The sequence below is a fragment of the Sciurus vulgaris genome, assembly GCF_902686455.1.
Source record: "Sciurus vulgaris genome assembly, chromosome: 3".
NCBI lineage: Eukaryota > Metazoa > Chordata > Mammalia > Rodentia > Sciuridae > Sciurus > Sciurus vulgaris.
Genome location: NC_136463.1, coordinates 139,239,595 through 139,256,092, shown reverse-complemented (window position 1 = coordinate 139,256,092; position 16,498 = coordinate 139,239,595). Strand labels below are relative to the sequence as shown.

Genomic DNA, 16,498 nt, shown 5'->3' with positions numbered 1-16,498 from the left:
TTCCATTTTCTTAATCTCTTCTTCTGGGAATAACACAATGCATATTTGTCTGCTTGATGATATCTCCAAAATACATTAGACTCTGATTTTCATTTAGTCATTTTCTTTTTGGTTCTCAGTGTTTAAGTTCACTGATTTCTAATTCTGCCTTTTGAGTTTCCTATTGAAGCTATTCAGTAAAATTTTCAGTTCGGTTATTGTTTTTAGCTCTAGAATTCTTATGTTTCTTTTAAAATATTTTTGCCTTATTATTTTGTTTATGAATACTTCTTAATTCTTTGTGTTTTCCTATAGTTGTCGAGCATACTTAAGGCAGTATTTCAAAGTCTTGAACATGTCCCACTCATGTCTCTTCACAGATATTTCTTGTGAGATTCATTTTATTCCATTGAATGTGGCCATAATTTCCTATTTCTTTGTAAGCAGAGTGTTCATTTGTGGAAATGTGGACATTAGAAAAAAAATAGCAATTTCTTCCAGTTTTTGCAGACTGATGTGGAAGACTCCATTAATTAGTGTGACTATGAACCCATGAACAATGTGATATGGAGTTTTAAGAGCTCACGTCTTTTCTGGGCATGTGTCATTTTGTGCCTATGTGTATGGTTTATTTCCCCTCAATTTTCCTGGGCTACTGTAAGTTATCTAATGACCCATAGAGTCGTCTTCTGCTTTTTCTCAGATATTTGGATCTTCTATTGTGTTACTCTTTCCATACTCTCTCATCTAAGATGTCTGTGGTTCTACAGGACTCTTATCATTTTTGTGTGTTACAGCATTAATCAACTACCTTCTATGGTTTCCAGGCCTAGATCCAAAATACTCCATCTTTTCCTATCTGAGATCCATAAAGATGAAACAAAAATAATTTTCTCAGGAAGTCTACAGACAGGCCAAAATATTTAAAACAAGTATGAAAACAAGACATTGAAAACAAACTTCTCCTGAGGGAAGAAAGGTAACTGCATTCTTTGCTCCCAAGTGTATTGTACAATGCTGGGAGGAGAATGGGTAAAAGTAAGATAAAACCCACAGAACTTTTCTTCTCTATTTTCATTGTGGTTTTTTTCTTGATGGAATTTTCATTTGTTTGCTGCATATATTCCACTTGTTTCTAAAAAAACTTTTTTTAATCTGTTTGTAGTTGTTTATTTATTTATTTAGAGAAACAAGGGCCTGGAACTTCTTGGTATCATCTTACTCTAAATTTATTTTTACTTAGTATTATCTGTGCTCCTTCTCTACTTCACATATGCAAATAATATAGAGGTGCCTGCATTACTAATTATGTATGTAACCAGATAGTTTTCTCTGTATTCCCAGTTCTTTCCTACAGATAGAAAATAACAACTATTTCTGGTTATGAATATAACAACAATAAACTTAACAAAAATTTTAGATTTTAACAGTTCTCAATAGAGTTACTAATCAGATTTTAAGCATACAGTAGACTTTTTTTCTCTCTGTACTCTATAACTGCCACAATCCACATACTTTGTTCCTATAGCAATTCAGTTTGGATTTGTCTTTTTCTCATGTAAATAATATCCATTTTAAAAAGACACACATCAAAGTTTATTGCTTTCTAGAAACATATCTGAAGGTTCCCACTTACATTTTCCCCTCTCCTCTTTTGATTGATCTTACAGGCAGCACAATATACTAGGACATTTACTTATGAGAGTTGAGCAGAAACCCTTTTGTGATGATACTATTATTCTTGACCTAAAGCCTATCTCTCAGGTTAAAAAATACAGTAACACATTAGCAAACACCTGATCTAAGACACACTGGAAAGAAGGGCTCAAACAAGGATATAAGTGTAGGTAACTAGAAATGGGACAGCAAGTATAAAAAGAGGCTGAGGAATTATCCACAGTGGGGAGCCAAGGCAGGGTGCTTGTTTAATTACAGCTTTAATGGTACCCTGCTTATAAGATCTGTATTCAGCTCATATTTCTATATTGTATTGTTTTAATTTCATGTACCTTGTAGTTGAAATGAGATCTTGATTATATGAAGATGTACTCATAATTCTGTGTATGTAGTAGTGTGTAGGTTCAGTAACAAGACTCTTTTCTTCATTCTGTAAAATTGCAAATCAGGTATTACAAAGATGAGTTTGATATGTACTTTTCCCTCTTATTGGCATTTTTGCAGTCTAATCTACACTTTAATGAAAAAGTTTTGGAATCACTTAAACAATGGTAGGGTTCCAGTTAAAATGTCTCTTCCAGTATAATTCTTTTGAAGTGGTTCAGGGAAGATGTTCTAAATTATGATATTGGCCTTTGAATGGATTTTAAGCATTAAACCTAGTGAAATGTTTGAAGGATACAGTTTTCTATTTCCAAACTATAAAAATATTTTAGTCATATTTTACTGGGTTTAAAAAGAACAGAGATGAACTCTGGACAATTCAGAAGCTTGTGAAGTCAATCATTTTAATACATACTCTGATCTATTTGTGGAGAAATCATGTGCTCCTGCTTGTCTGAAGTTGTATGTCCATTTTCTCTGGTTCACCTCAGCTTTTGTGTTACCCCGTGACATCAGTCATATCAAATGCCTAATCAAGAGAATTGTCTCATCAGGGAATCCTAAATCATATATTCTCCAAAAAAGAATAGTAGAAATTTTTGGATAGGGCCAAACCCAAAAGGTCATCGAGGCCCACCTCATCACTTAAGGATTTGTAAACAGTACCATGAAATGTTCATCAGGATAATAGTGGAGTTAAGTTAATGTCTGATTGTAAAGGTGATAGATATTCAAAATACATTGTTTAGCTTGTTAAATTCTGGAAAGTAGGCTAAAGATCATTAAAGAAGTTATGTATATTGTCAAAAGGTTACATAGTTAGTAAGTGATGGTCAATATACAAACTCAGGCAATCTGTTTTTCTTTTATTTGGGGGCAGGTGGTAGTGCTGGGCATGGAACCCAAGGCATCATGCATACAAGGCAGGATTCTAATTTCTATGGATTATTTCAACTTCTTCTACTTGCCACAAAAGATGTCCAATAAATATTTATCAGTCTAAATACAAAAGGACTTGAATCTATTGTTTAAATAATTAGCTTGCATTTTCTTAACTGGTTTTAATTTTGTTTCCCTTGAGCTTCTAATTAATTTAGATTTCTTTCCTTATCTGTTTTTCCTCAGTTCAGTTTCTGACTTTTATCTTAATTCCCCTGTACTGTAAATATTTATAGACTTAGGAGAATAATGAGTTCATTTTAGTATTCTTTTCTACTTAAGGTACATTCCGGAACAGTGTTTTTCTTTATCCTTTCTATTCATGGGTAGTCACATTTCTCACTTACCTTATGTTGTGTCTTTTTCTGCCGAGAAGAGTCTGTTTCAGTCAAGGTTTTTGCAAAGGGCATTCAAGCTCAGCAGCAGCTCTTTAACTTGTGTGTCCTTATATTCTAGTGTCAGATTTGAGGTTTCTTCCATACTTTCAATATTCACACCATTTGTAGTCTGACAACATTTGCTTATTGCTAAGAATTTTTTCAGGTTGGTTGCACTTATTATTGTTTTGGAAAAAGCAACTTTGCTTTCTACTGGCTTCCCAGATTCTCTCTCTTGATCTTCAGATAGTCCTCCTAAGCTTCCTTGAACAACAACTTCACCTAAAACAATTTCATCTTCATCAGAAATTCCTTCCTCAGCTATAAAATTTCCCGGATGTTCTTGATTAATATCATGAGCTACTAACCGAATGATCAGATCTTTTGAAGTTTGAACATCTTTTAAAAGCTCTACTGTGGTGATATCAGGCTTTCTTATATTCTGAAATGAATTTCTGCCAACAGCCTGAAATGAAAGGTACAACAAACGTTAAAAACAAATCTCAATCACATTTCCTGTGGTACTATTGTGATATTGCTCTTTTCTTATGATTTCTAGTTTCAATTTAAGTAATACTTTCTGATGTCACTTACTGGTATATTAGCAGTATTTTAAAAAAGAAGAAACAAATACAAATCACAACAAAGCGTAAGAAATACTTGTTGGTGTCTATCATTACTTTTACATTGAGATCATATTGAACTATCATAACATTCCAAAAAGTAGGCCTAACAAGAGTTGTTGCTTACATGTTACATTTTGTTGCAAAAGTTTTATTACTTTCTATTTTTCCCATTTCTCTTAAAATTTTTGTGACAGAATAAGATATAATAATATTTTTTTAAATCCTAGGTAGGAAATTCTATAGAAATCTAAATATAGATACTACAAAATATGACAAGACACTACTTGATCTTCACTCATAAAAAGATTGAATAGCCAAAATTATGAGCTTTGAATATTTACTTTCCACTCCTCCACTCTTGATCCTTTGGACATATTTTCCAAAAAGATTCTTCAAAATATAAATCTTCATTATTTTTCTCCTCCCTAGTCAAGTCTCAATTTCTATTTTCAAGGTTAAAGACAGATCAAAGAAAATATAATTATAATTAAGTAACCAAGTTACCCCCATCTCTGTAGCCTTTGACCAGGCCATAGAATTTCTACATTAATAATCTTAGACTTTCCTTTGTAATATTGCAAGCCAGCTTTTCAGATAACAGTGCCTTAAAGGGATATCTTCTATGGAAACAAACTAATAGAAACAACTATTCAAGAAATCAAAACAATCAATTATCCATTGTAGTGGAGGAAAGAGTGAGTTAAAAAAATCGTTCTTTATGTCTTTGGTATTTGATACCGAATGTGGTTTTAATATCTTATGTCTGGTGAGTTCAGAATTTATGGTAGCTCAAAACAAAGAATTAAACTCTGAGGAAGTATCAAAAATTAGACCATCTGACTTAATATACTGTTCTTTTGTCTGTTTCTTTGTCCCTATAATTTATGTACAGGGATCAATTAAGGTCCCTGAGGTTGCTGAAATATTTTTATTTGTTTAGTTTATACAAATTTATTTTCTTTCTCTTAAAAGGAAAGAGGCATTAGTTTGGTTTAAATATTGCTTTCTGTGGTTTTATTCCTTAAGAGAGTTGGTAACTTATGGCTTTCTGTGATTTTATTATTAAGAGGGTTGATAACTAAGAGGATTTGTGACAGACAATTCAATAGATAATTGAAAACTGATCTTAGCTAATGATATTCTACAGTCTGTTTTTGCAAGTTTTACTCCCAAGTAATTACTTATATATAAATTAATACCACTATGTATGTGCTAAATTAATGAGAATTCGATGCAAAAGAAAATTTTACAACTGGAAAGGACTATTACTTATTCTAAAACCTAAGGATAAAGATCAGAAGAGTCTCAAACATGATAATTTCAGTATTTGGGTTTGAAAACACAAATCATCTATTCACTCACTTATCAGCATTGAGATTAGCTCAATGGGTTGCAGAACAGTGCTGGGAAAAATCCACTCTCAGTTTACCCTCTACGGAACATGGTTCTACAAAACTTTCCTCAGTGTCCAATATATATACTGCAACCTCAAGCACTCATGGCTCTCTTACAAATGCCTAACTATCTCTAGAGGAGCTTTGATAAAAAACAAATGTGCAATGGGTTAGTATAACTATATCCATTGGCAAAATAATTCTGTTGTATTCATTAATAGTTTTCTTGTAACAAGAACATCATTTTTGACGTCCCATTAAGTTTAATGTGTTTGAGGCATGAATATGAGATTCCAGGACAGAACTACAACCACAGAAAACGTGAACAGGTTCCTAAAAATAGCAACATTAGGACAGCTGTGTATACAACAAGGGTAGAAGAGGAAGAAAGCTGGGTACATCTTGACAGTATAGGGAAAATGGGAAAGGCCAATTTAATTAAATGAAATCACAAGAATAAGCATAATCTAATAGCAGTATGTTTGCAGAACAATGCTGTGAAAAGAAAAATGACACTATTTTGGAGACTTAAATTTGAAAATCACATCAATGTTCATAGCTGCTCAATTCACCATAGCCAGATTGTGGAACCAACCTAGATGTCCTTCAATTGATGAATGGATAAAGAAACTGTGGGTATATATATACAATGGAATATTACTCCGCCATGAAGAATGATAAAATTATGGCATTTGCAGGCAAATGGATGAAATTGGAGAATATCATGCTAAGTGTCATAATCCAATCTCAAAAAACCAAAGGACGAATGATCTTGCTGATAAGCGGATGATGACACATAATGGGTGGTGGGAGGGGGGCAAGAATGGAGGAAGGAAGGACTGTATAGAGGGAAAAGAGGGGTGGGAGGGGTGTGGGGAAGGGAAAAAATAACAGAATGAATCAAACAACATTGCCCTATGTAAATTTATGATTACACAAATGGTATGCCTTGACTCCATGTACAAACAGAGAAACAACATGTATCCCATTTGTTTAATCATAAAAAAAAAGAAAGAAAATCAAAACTGTTTTAGATGGTTTCAGGTATCCTGATATTCCATTAACTGGCCCTTTAGAATACTGTTAGATATCTGTAATGAAGAATTAAAAGATTTACACAAGACTGTATTTCTTCTCAATCTTCAAATGACAATTACACCTTCAACCAATGTACTATTACTGTTAAGGATATGTTTTATATTCCCATTCTTTAAAAGAAAAAAGCTAGTTTAAGTGAATTATTCTAGGAAAACTTGACTGAGACCTTTACAGTGAGTCACAGAACTGATCCTACAAGTCTTAGTGAATCATGTAACTAGTGGATGAACTGGGTGAAACCAATTCTCTTTTAGGCTGGGCAACAACAACATGCATTCCCATACACCTATCAAACTAAAGAAATTACAGAACCATGGTGTCTCAGTGACCATGCCTTTGCACTTACCTCAAAAGGTTTTACATCTAATCGTCCCATCCTATTGAGTGAAGTACGTCTTTCTTTCTTTCTCTTTTCTGAATTAATCGATTCTGTAGAAGAGCAGCTTTTCCCACTTATTGATGCTCTTCTCAGTTCTGCTATGCTATGTCCAGTCTTCTTAAACATTCCATTTTAAGTTTCTCAATAGGTTGGGTTTTTACAGAAAGGACAGTTAAGTGTTCTGAAACAATTTCTGGATCTATTTTGATTGGTTTTTTCCCAATACATGGAACTATTTTAATTGGAGGGTTTTCCTCACCTGCTTCTTCAACATCTAACTCAGGCGTAATATTGATAGTATGCTTTTGTGCCTTTTCAATGATTCTTTCAATGTCCAGCTCTCAAATACATGAGGCTTTGGATTCTTTGAGATAATGCTTCTGATGGAACTCTTGAAATTTCATCAATAATTAAACTAGCCACCTTCTTAGGGAAGACTAGGTTTGCCCCTTTGATATCATAAAATTCCTTATCAGTTCCACATTGTTTGAATATATTGCTATAAACAGAATCAATAACCTGAGAAATCATTTCCATATTTTCTGGTTCTAAAGAATGTTCTTCAGGATCAGCAGCTACAAGAGAAATGTTACTTCTGGAAATTTCAGCTGTTACACATTTTGTCAGTTGAGATGCAACTTTATTTAACTTAGGTTTTTCTAAGTTGTTGGTATCTTTGCTTGATACAATTGGCAATCCTGTAAGTTTAGCCAAAAACAAGGCTAATGCTTCCTCTAAACCTTGACATGTAACACAGAACCTTTTGTGGATGAAGGCTTTTCTTGGCACTTAAGTTCTTGAATAATTTTGATCACTTTTTCCATAATTTGAACAGCTTCCAGAGCTAATTCTGAACTTGATACTTCTTCCTCTACTTGTGGTTCAAATTCAGAATTGGAAATTTCTTTTACCATTAAGAAACCTATTATATCAGAAAGGACATTGCTCTTACCCATTAAATCTGTAAAAACAGATGTATGAGAGCCAGGGTGTTTTAAAACATTAGTATAAACAGAATTAACTACCTTTTCAATAGTTGCATTGTCAGCTAAAGGTACAGTAGGTGATTCCTTAGCTGGTGATACAAGTTTAATCTTACTTTTAGACATAAATTCTTGGAATGATTTTAATATTTTTAAGGTTATATTTTGCATTTCATCTTCTAGAGATCTGGTTTGATCTTTATCTATCTTTGGAAACACAGAAAGTAGCTTAGATAAAAATTTTATAGCAATTTCTTCTATTACATTATAACATAGTTTATGAGCCTGTGACGGTTGAGGTGGAGCAGTTTGAATAATATCTTTAAGTATATTTTCAACAGCACTGTCCACTTCTGCACACTGATGTGGAGTTAACTCTCCACAAAAATAGTTCTGCAACTGATTGCCAGCAACTTCTCGTAGAACTAAATCAACTATGGTTTCTAAAAGGAGTCTGCATCCACTGGTTACACAATTTTGTATGACCTCCCGTGATCCAAACTGTGGCAACAAATTATTATAAATAGACTGAACCACTAATTGAATGATCTCATCATCATTGGGATGTAAGGATTCTACATATTGTATAACCATATCTTCATTTTTAGAGATTTCTGCTGCAACTGTACTTACTAACTTCATTTGAAGGAAATCCAGTTCTGTGGATGAATTTTCCCCAGATGTTTTTGCTTTGTTTTTGCTATTGGATACTGATTGAAAATTGAAAATTTTTGATAAAAGAGCAGAAATCACATCCTCTAAAAATCTGTGAGGCAACATTATGGTATATGGTGATGATGTCTGACATTCTTTGCTGGCTGTTTGGACTACCTTTTGGACCTTTTTGACAACATCCTTAGATTCTAGAGGCAAACATGCTGAATCTGGAACCTCATCACAAAATAGCAAGTGAAGTTGATGTTGAAAAATTTCACTTATCACTGCACTAGTTAGATTCTTGCTAAATTTTCCCTGTTACTGTTTATTTTCTTACAAATGGATTCCGAGATCTATGCTCCTTCAAAATATTGCAAACGGAAGAGTGAACAACTTTGTTGACTAATGTTTTATCAATTGACTGGATTTTATCTAGGAAAGGTATCTTATCTGAAGATGCCTTTTCAGTCATTTTATGCGTACGTGACACTTTATTCACGTTTCTAGTCTTAATACTGGGTGATGCTTCACCTATAGTTGGTTCTTTACACTTACGAGGTCCTGTAGGAACTGAAGATATTTTATCTGCATGTGGAAGAAACTGATTTCCCTTATTTGGCCTAAACACCTTAATTTGAGCATCTGAAAACTCCTTCAATAGTGAATCAATGAGTTTCATGGCAGTTTCATAGAGTTCAGCCTGATTTTGATCATCGTGTGCATTTAGACATCTATCACATATTTGTGTTTCTGGTGAGGAAGAAAAGATCAATATGTTAACAATTTCAGTGATAACATCTTAAAAAGTTAGCAGGAAAAATCACACGTTCTCTTCTTGGTAGATGAACCTGGTCAGGTTTATTAAGTTTAATTTCAAACGTTTTCTGTCTTGCATGCTCTCTCTCTCTCTTTGCTCATATTCTTTCTTTTTCCCCTTCTTTAACTTTTCTCTCCTTCTTTTCTTTCTCTCTGTCAAGGACTTTTTCATTAATTGAAAGGGATAAACCCTTTGTGATAGCAGACTGTGCAGAATCTTTGCCAACCTCCTGAACTGTATTCAGCACTTTGTCACCTGGGGAGCTTTTGCTGTTTCTGGGTTTGATAAATCCAGTGGTTCTTGAGAAGACGACATTTCTAAAACATTCTCATAAATATTATCAATAACATTTTGAACACATTCATAACCTGAATATGGTATTTCATCCACATCTATTTGAGTGAGAGAGTGTCTCCTTTCTTTATTGCCTGGCTTTTGGGCTACTTTTAAAGCTTTGTCTGTTATAGTCTCCATACTTTTTGCCTTGGACTTGAAAGGAGGTAACTGAGGGTGTTTGTCAACTTTTTCAATTGACCTTCCCCTGTTTTTGTCACTACTCTTTTCATTGTCTGTTTCAAAATCTGACCCAAGTACATACTTATCACATTCTGTATCATAAGTAGCAACTGAAAAATGTGTGTCCACCTTAGCACCTTGCTGCTCATTTTTTGCAGTGGATTTTTTCTTCCTTTCAATTTCATCATCTTTAATTGTTTTACTTATATCTGGATCCCGAGCCTGCTTCCTTTTCACAGTGGTGGATGGAGAAGGAACTTTTGATATATTCTCACTATGTTCTTTAGGGTGACTTCTCAGTTTTTCATCCTCTTTCTTCTTATTTGCCACACCTGTAGCTGACACAGGTACCAGGTTAAGCAGGTTGCTTTTCATAATGGCATTTATAGAGCTAACTATTGGATCTTGGATGCCACTTTTTCTCATTGATGTGTTGAAGCTTTTCTTTCTGCTCACTGCAACTCTGTCTATGCCCATAACATTTTTCTGATTTGAGCTTTGAGAAGTGTGCTTATGTGATTGTTCTGGTAAAGTAAGTTGGTCTTCTTTTAAGCATCTAGTTATCTGCATAGAGGTTTGTTGTGATAGGTTTTGAACCCTTTGGGTGATGTTATCTGGATTTAGAAATGAAAAGAAGGTAGAAGACCATTCTCCTGAGAATAGTGGTTGAATCTTGAATGCAGAGATGGCCTTCTGAGCTAAAGTGGCAATCATTTCTATAACAATGCTACTTTTATCACCTTTCTGAATATCCTTAGATCCATATTTACCTATGAACTCATCATATACAAAATTAGATATATTATCAACTGTTTCCTTATCAATTGGTGGAAAAGAAAATATTCTTCAGCGTGTGGTAAAACTTTAATTTCACTTTTCCTAAATTCACCTATGAGTGAGTTGGCAAACTTGAGAGCCAAGCCCACAATATCTGACTCTGGAATTTCTTTTTTGCTAGAATCTTCAGTAATAGTTGGGAAAGAACAAAATTTGTTAACAAGGTCAACAATTACATCTTCTAAAAATGTAGCTGAATATAGAGAATGCTGTGTCTTTTTTTTACCAGATTTAGCAATTACAGGGGCACAATCATAATCAGATAAGTCACTGAAAGATGATTCTTCACCATAAAAATGGTCGTAAATGATGATCCATAATTTCCTTCATAATGAAGCCAGCTATTTTACTGAGAAATGAACCTCCTTTTTGGTCTGCATCTTTCTGTACTTCAGCTTGGAATTCAGATTTTTTCAAAATATTATTACATATGGAGTCAATGAAGTTCTCAATAGCTTCTAATTGCATACTTTCTGAATTCTCCTCTGCTATGGCAAGTCGAATCTCATGTTCATAAATTTCTTTTATAATGTCATCAGTCAATTTGAAGCTGTATCCATGGACTTATAATCCGGTGTAACCTCTTCCTCCTTTAGTTCATTTTCAGTGTCAGCTGAAGGGACCATATGCACTAGAAGCTTATAAATCATGTCTTTTAAAAGAGAACGAGGCAACACAGTAACACATGATGACAAGGCACTGCTATTCTTCAAGATGATACTAAGCACATTTCTGATGATGTTATCAGCTCGAGGGGAAGAATAGGAAGAAGACACTAATTCTCCTGAAACTAATGACTGTACCTGATAATCATAAATTTCTTCCAATAGTAAATGATATATTTTTCTTCCAAAACAGGCAGTGTCACTTTGTATAGCCCTAATATTTGTATTAGAGATTTATATTCATCTAATAGTTTTCGTAAATTGGAGTGACTGTTTTTTGAACCATTTCTTTATACTCCTTTGAAAAACACAGATTTTCATCCATGTAATCTGAAACTAAAATCTCTGATGTGGTGAACTCTAGAATAATTGATTTTACTAATGATGTAACAATGTAGTGATTTTGGCTTTGGCTCTATCTGGGTTTTCAGCAACCAAGACATTATGTGTGAATGCATAAAAAATTTTGCATAAAAGCTCAGAAATCACTTCCTCCAAAAAGATAGCTGAGTTCACAACAAAAGACAATTCTCTTTGTTTAGGATCTATTGCTTTCTGTTTATAAGTTTGATCAACTGAAGCTGAAAAGGAAGTTTTATCTCCAGACAAAAATGATTGTAGATGATGGTTAAAGATTTCTTTTATTATAAAACTTGCTACTTTTGAAACAGGTATGTTACTTATACCTTTTTTATCTTTTACAAGAGATTGGTATAGATTTGAATGAGAAAGATCAGCATATATGGAATCAACCATAGACTGTATATCTTTTTCTGAAATCATACTTTGCTTTATATCCCCATGTTTAGTAATACATATTGCGTGTTTTGAAATTATTGACATAATTTCATTTATCAGTTTTATGACTGTATTATTTAAGTTTGATTGGGAAACATCTCTATGTTCTAAACTGGAAGCTGATGGACTAATTTGAGACATAAGCTGAGTCACTATTTTTTCCAAATGAGTATGTGATAACATAGTAGTATACATTGTTGAAGCCTGTCTTCGGAATCTTGATTTACTAATGTCATATTGAACTCTCTGTATCAAAACATTTTCACTGAGTTTGGAATGTGACTTAAAAGGAAGATTTGCTATAAGATTTGGATGAATTTGGAAATCAATTATTTCAGTCAGAATGATTTTAGTTAGCCTTGCAGCCAATGTCTTTGTGTTATTTAAGAAATCTTATCAGGCATAATTTCCATTTCATAGTCTTCTAAAACTTTGCTGTATACCATGTTGATAATGTTTTTGACTGCAGCTCTCTCCACAGGAGGCAAACACAATTGTTCCTCAGCATTATCTATAATGCTCACTTGGGCTTTTGAGAATTCTTCTGCTATAAAATGGATGAGTTGTTCAGCTTTATCAAACAGTTCATCTTCTGAATCTGCCACTGATTTTGTTTGTACAATGCCTACTACTCTGTGGAATATTTTGCTCAAAACCCCAGAGACCACATCTTCCAAAAAAGTTGAGGAATAAGTACCAGTATAAAATGTTTGCTCTCTCATAATCAAAACACTCATCTGATAAAGATGGTAATGGTAATGACTTTCCATGCACAAATGGTTGAAGATGTTGTTCACAGATACATTTAATGATAAAACCTGCTATTTATCAATAAGAACATCATTACCGCTTGTGATATTCTGCTGCACTAAAGCCTGAGAATCAGAGTTTTGTAAAATATTTTTGAATACTGAGTCAACAAGATGCTGAACATCATCTTCTGAATAAACAAACTGTGTTTCCTCTTCATCTTTTGAAAATCGAATTTCATGTTGAGAAATTTTCATCCTAATATCACTGATTAGGTTGGAAGCAATTTCATTAAAATTCATTCTTGATTTATCTTTAGGGGTTTCTCTGTTTGGAACCAGGCTGGATGTAGAAGGAAAGAATCTAGATAATAGTACTCGTATCATATTTTCTAAAAATGTGTATGGTAGTAAAGTATTATATGGAGGTACACTCTGGCTTGACATGATAGATTTACTGATGTTACTGAGGATGTCTTGAACAATATTCTCAGCCATTGAAATAGAATAGGAAGAAGCTGACAAATCACCAGAAAACAATGGATGAAAAAGATAGTTTGAAATGGCTGCCACAATTAAATTGGTAATATTTTCCACAAAAATTGTACTATCATCAGACTCTTTATCAGCATCAGGGTCTAGCCCATGCTGCTTTAAAACACTGCTAAACTGAGGTGACAAGCTCATCCACAATATCTGATCTATAGAGGGAAAAGACTGCTCTTTGTTATCATATGGGATGGGAATTTTAGCTTTGTCAAAATGATTATTCACTGAGTTTATTATTTTTGGGTCATGTTCTCCAGCTCAACTTCAGTGTTAGGTTTTGGGCTAAAAATCTTTGATAAAAGTCTGGTACAATCTCCCCTACAAATGTGTCTGGGCGAACACCTAAGGATGATGACTTCTGGGGTCCATAAGATTCCACAAACTTCACTGAGAACCTGTTGGACCATATGAGAAACAGCATCCAGTGGAGTCCCTGGACGAGGCAAAACCTCTCCACTTAAAAATGGCTGAAGATGGTTTTCAATAGTCTCTTGGATAATAAAACTGGCTATTCGGTCAACCATAATTGGACTTCTGCTGACTATACTCTTCTGTATTGAAATAAGAGAACCAGACATTTGTAAAATGCTACTGTAAATAGAATCCACCATCCTTGGAGTTTTTTTTTCCTGAACACAGATGTGACTATCATAGACAGTGAACCAGATTTTATGTTTTGAATATGGCTGACATAACCTTATTTATTAACAGGTAGACATTTCATTAAATCTGAACTCATTAAGTAATTTTTTTCCAAAGAGGAAGGATTAATGGATGGAAGACTGAACTGAGATAAAAGTCTTCTGATGACATCTTCTAAAAATGAGTGTGGCAACATTGTGCTATAGCTTTTAGGTGATCTGGGCTGGAAAGAAAATTTTCTCAAGCTATTTTGAAGCTTCTGCAGTATAATTTCAGCTTTGAGAGGGTAATAAGAATGAGGCACAAGCTTTCCTCTGTGGCAAGATGGGAGTTGATAGTCTAAAATCTCTAACAATATGCTATCAGTTATTTGTTCTGCTACTGAAGTATTGCCATATACCAGATTATTGCCACATGTCACATTCAATTCATATTGCTCTACAATACCATAATAAATTAAGTCAACAATCTTACTAACAGTTCTTTATCGATTGGTGGAAACACAGTCTTTCATCAGCATTCCGTAGAACAGTGATTTGAGCATTATTAAATTCATTCACTATATTGTTGACAAGCAATGTATTCATCTCATTGAGATGGGCCTCAGTGATGTTTGCATTTTTTTCCCACAATGATGTAGAGAGGTTACAAAACAATTCTGAAATTATTTCCTCCAAAAATGTGGCTGAATAAACCTCTGCGTTCAAATCTCTTTGAAGTACCTTGTTAGAAATGGCTATTGTTTCCATTTCCTTTGTTTCCTGTCTATTAAGAGGTGACAAAGATGATTTTACTGTACATTGCTTGCCAAACGGTGCTCGTATTTGGAACTAGTCACACTGGGACTACTCAGAGATCCTGTCAAAGAATTACTGTCATAACTCATGAATCCTAAAAAGTCTTTACCCTGTCCTAATTTTACTAATTCTGGTACTTCGGCTTTTGAGCAAAAAGTAGATTGTATTTCTCTTGTTCTGTGTTTCAAATGTTTGTTTGCAAAAGGCGGACTTTCAGGAGCTGGTTGTAAGCTGTGAGATAGTTTGTCCATCAGTGATTTAACTAAGCTGTGGGAAATACTTGCAAGCATACTATCTGAAGACATTAAGTCTTGATCCATGTCTCCTAGATTTACCAAAAGATCTGACATGTAATCTCCTTGAAGTTGTTCACAGCTTATCGATCCCTTAGAATAATCAAAATCGTCATCATCTTCACTTTGAAGTATTTTTAAAAGCTGACATTCTTCTGCCAATATTTCATTAGAAAGAGGACCATCATCAGCAAAGACAGTGTTTGTGCATTTTTCCAAAAGTGTTCTAACGAGTTTCTCACACACAACATTGAGAAGAAAAAACTGATTTGGGGGAGAGACCTAGGTTATTTCTAAGCATGCAATTACTTTGTTGATTATTTGGGGAAGAGAAAAGTGTGCTTGATAGTTTACCTGAGTCCATAGACTCATCTGGAAATTCATCTGGCAAAAATAAATCTAAAACAATATTAAATACCTTATTGACTACTTCTTTGGATTCATTAGTTTTTAGGCTACCAGCCAATCTGTCTAACTTTTTTGCAAGATAATTTAACCTTTTTTTTTTTTAACAAGTGATCCATTTGTGTGTAGATGATTCCCAGTCTCTGAGACTATCTGTCTTTCTATGGTACTGCTTTTGCTACAAAAGGACCCACTATTGCTTCTAAGTATTGAAAGCGAGTTGTTTCTTCCATTGCTTTCAAAGTGGTGATTTATTCCTATTTCTTTGGAGAGTACATAAATCACTCCTGTTAAGAGATCCTGAAGAAATCATCCAAGTCAGGAGAAGCTACCCCTGGACAGTATATGTATTTTGTTTTGATGGAAACCATTTGCTGTGCAATGGCAGCTTCTATAATGTTACCATTAGATAGAATTTCAATAATAATTTCAGAAATACTTAAGCGAGTTCTCAACAGAAATTGACCTGCTCTCAAACATTTCGGAATGAACTGAAATAATCTTGTTAAATGCTGCACTTTGAATTTCCCTTGCTTTATCTTTTTCTCTACCCTCTTCAGTGCCATCAGAAATGACTGAAGTTAAATGGCATATGACAGACTCAGTGAGTTGTTCACAAAATTGATAAATTGCAGAATTATTGTACATGCTCTTTAGCGGTTGTGTTGATTCATACTTTTTCCTTGGGAGTGTAGAAACAAGAGATACCTCCTCTTCAGTGGAAACTGAAAAAAAGAAAACATTACAATTTTTTAGAAGGCATCAAAGGAAATATGGAAAATTAATATATTGGAAATTATTTACATGTGTATTAGTTACTTTTGTAGCACCTCAATAAAGAAAAAGAAAACCCTAAAAGCCCTAATTAAGAAATAAATTAAATTCTCTTCAAATATTTATTTCTCATATGTTGTGAATCTTAGTTTTAGCCAGTAGG

At 33.9% G+C, this 16,498-nt stretch overlaps 1 protein-coding gene across 1 annotated transcript in view; it reads right to left on the bottom strand.

Moving 5' to 3' along the window:
- The window catches only part of FSIP2 (fibrous sheath interacting protein 2), a gene marked incomplete at both ends in the record, with an annotated part of 135,329 nt that overhangs the window by 51,094 nt on the left and 67,737 nt on the right, over positions 1 to 16,498 (bottom strand). Inside the window, 9 exon segments of the mRNA XM_079130383.1 lie at positions 3,571 to 3,822; positions 7,594 to 8,546; positions 9,049 to 9,243; positions 9,679 to 10,596; positions 10,716 to 10,856; positions 12,974 to 13,576; positions 13,747 to 13,975; positions 14,866 to 15,382; positions 16,001 to 16,286. Coding sequence (XP_078986509.1) covers positions 3,571 to 3,822; positions 7,594 to 8,546; positions 9,049 to 9,243; positions 9,679 to 10,596; positions 10,716 to 10,856; positions 12,974 to 13,576; positions 13,747 to 13,975; positions 14,866 to 15,382; positions 16,001 to 16,286 — 4,094 coding nt within the window.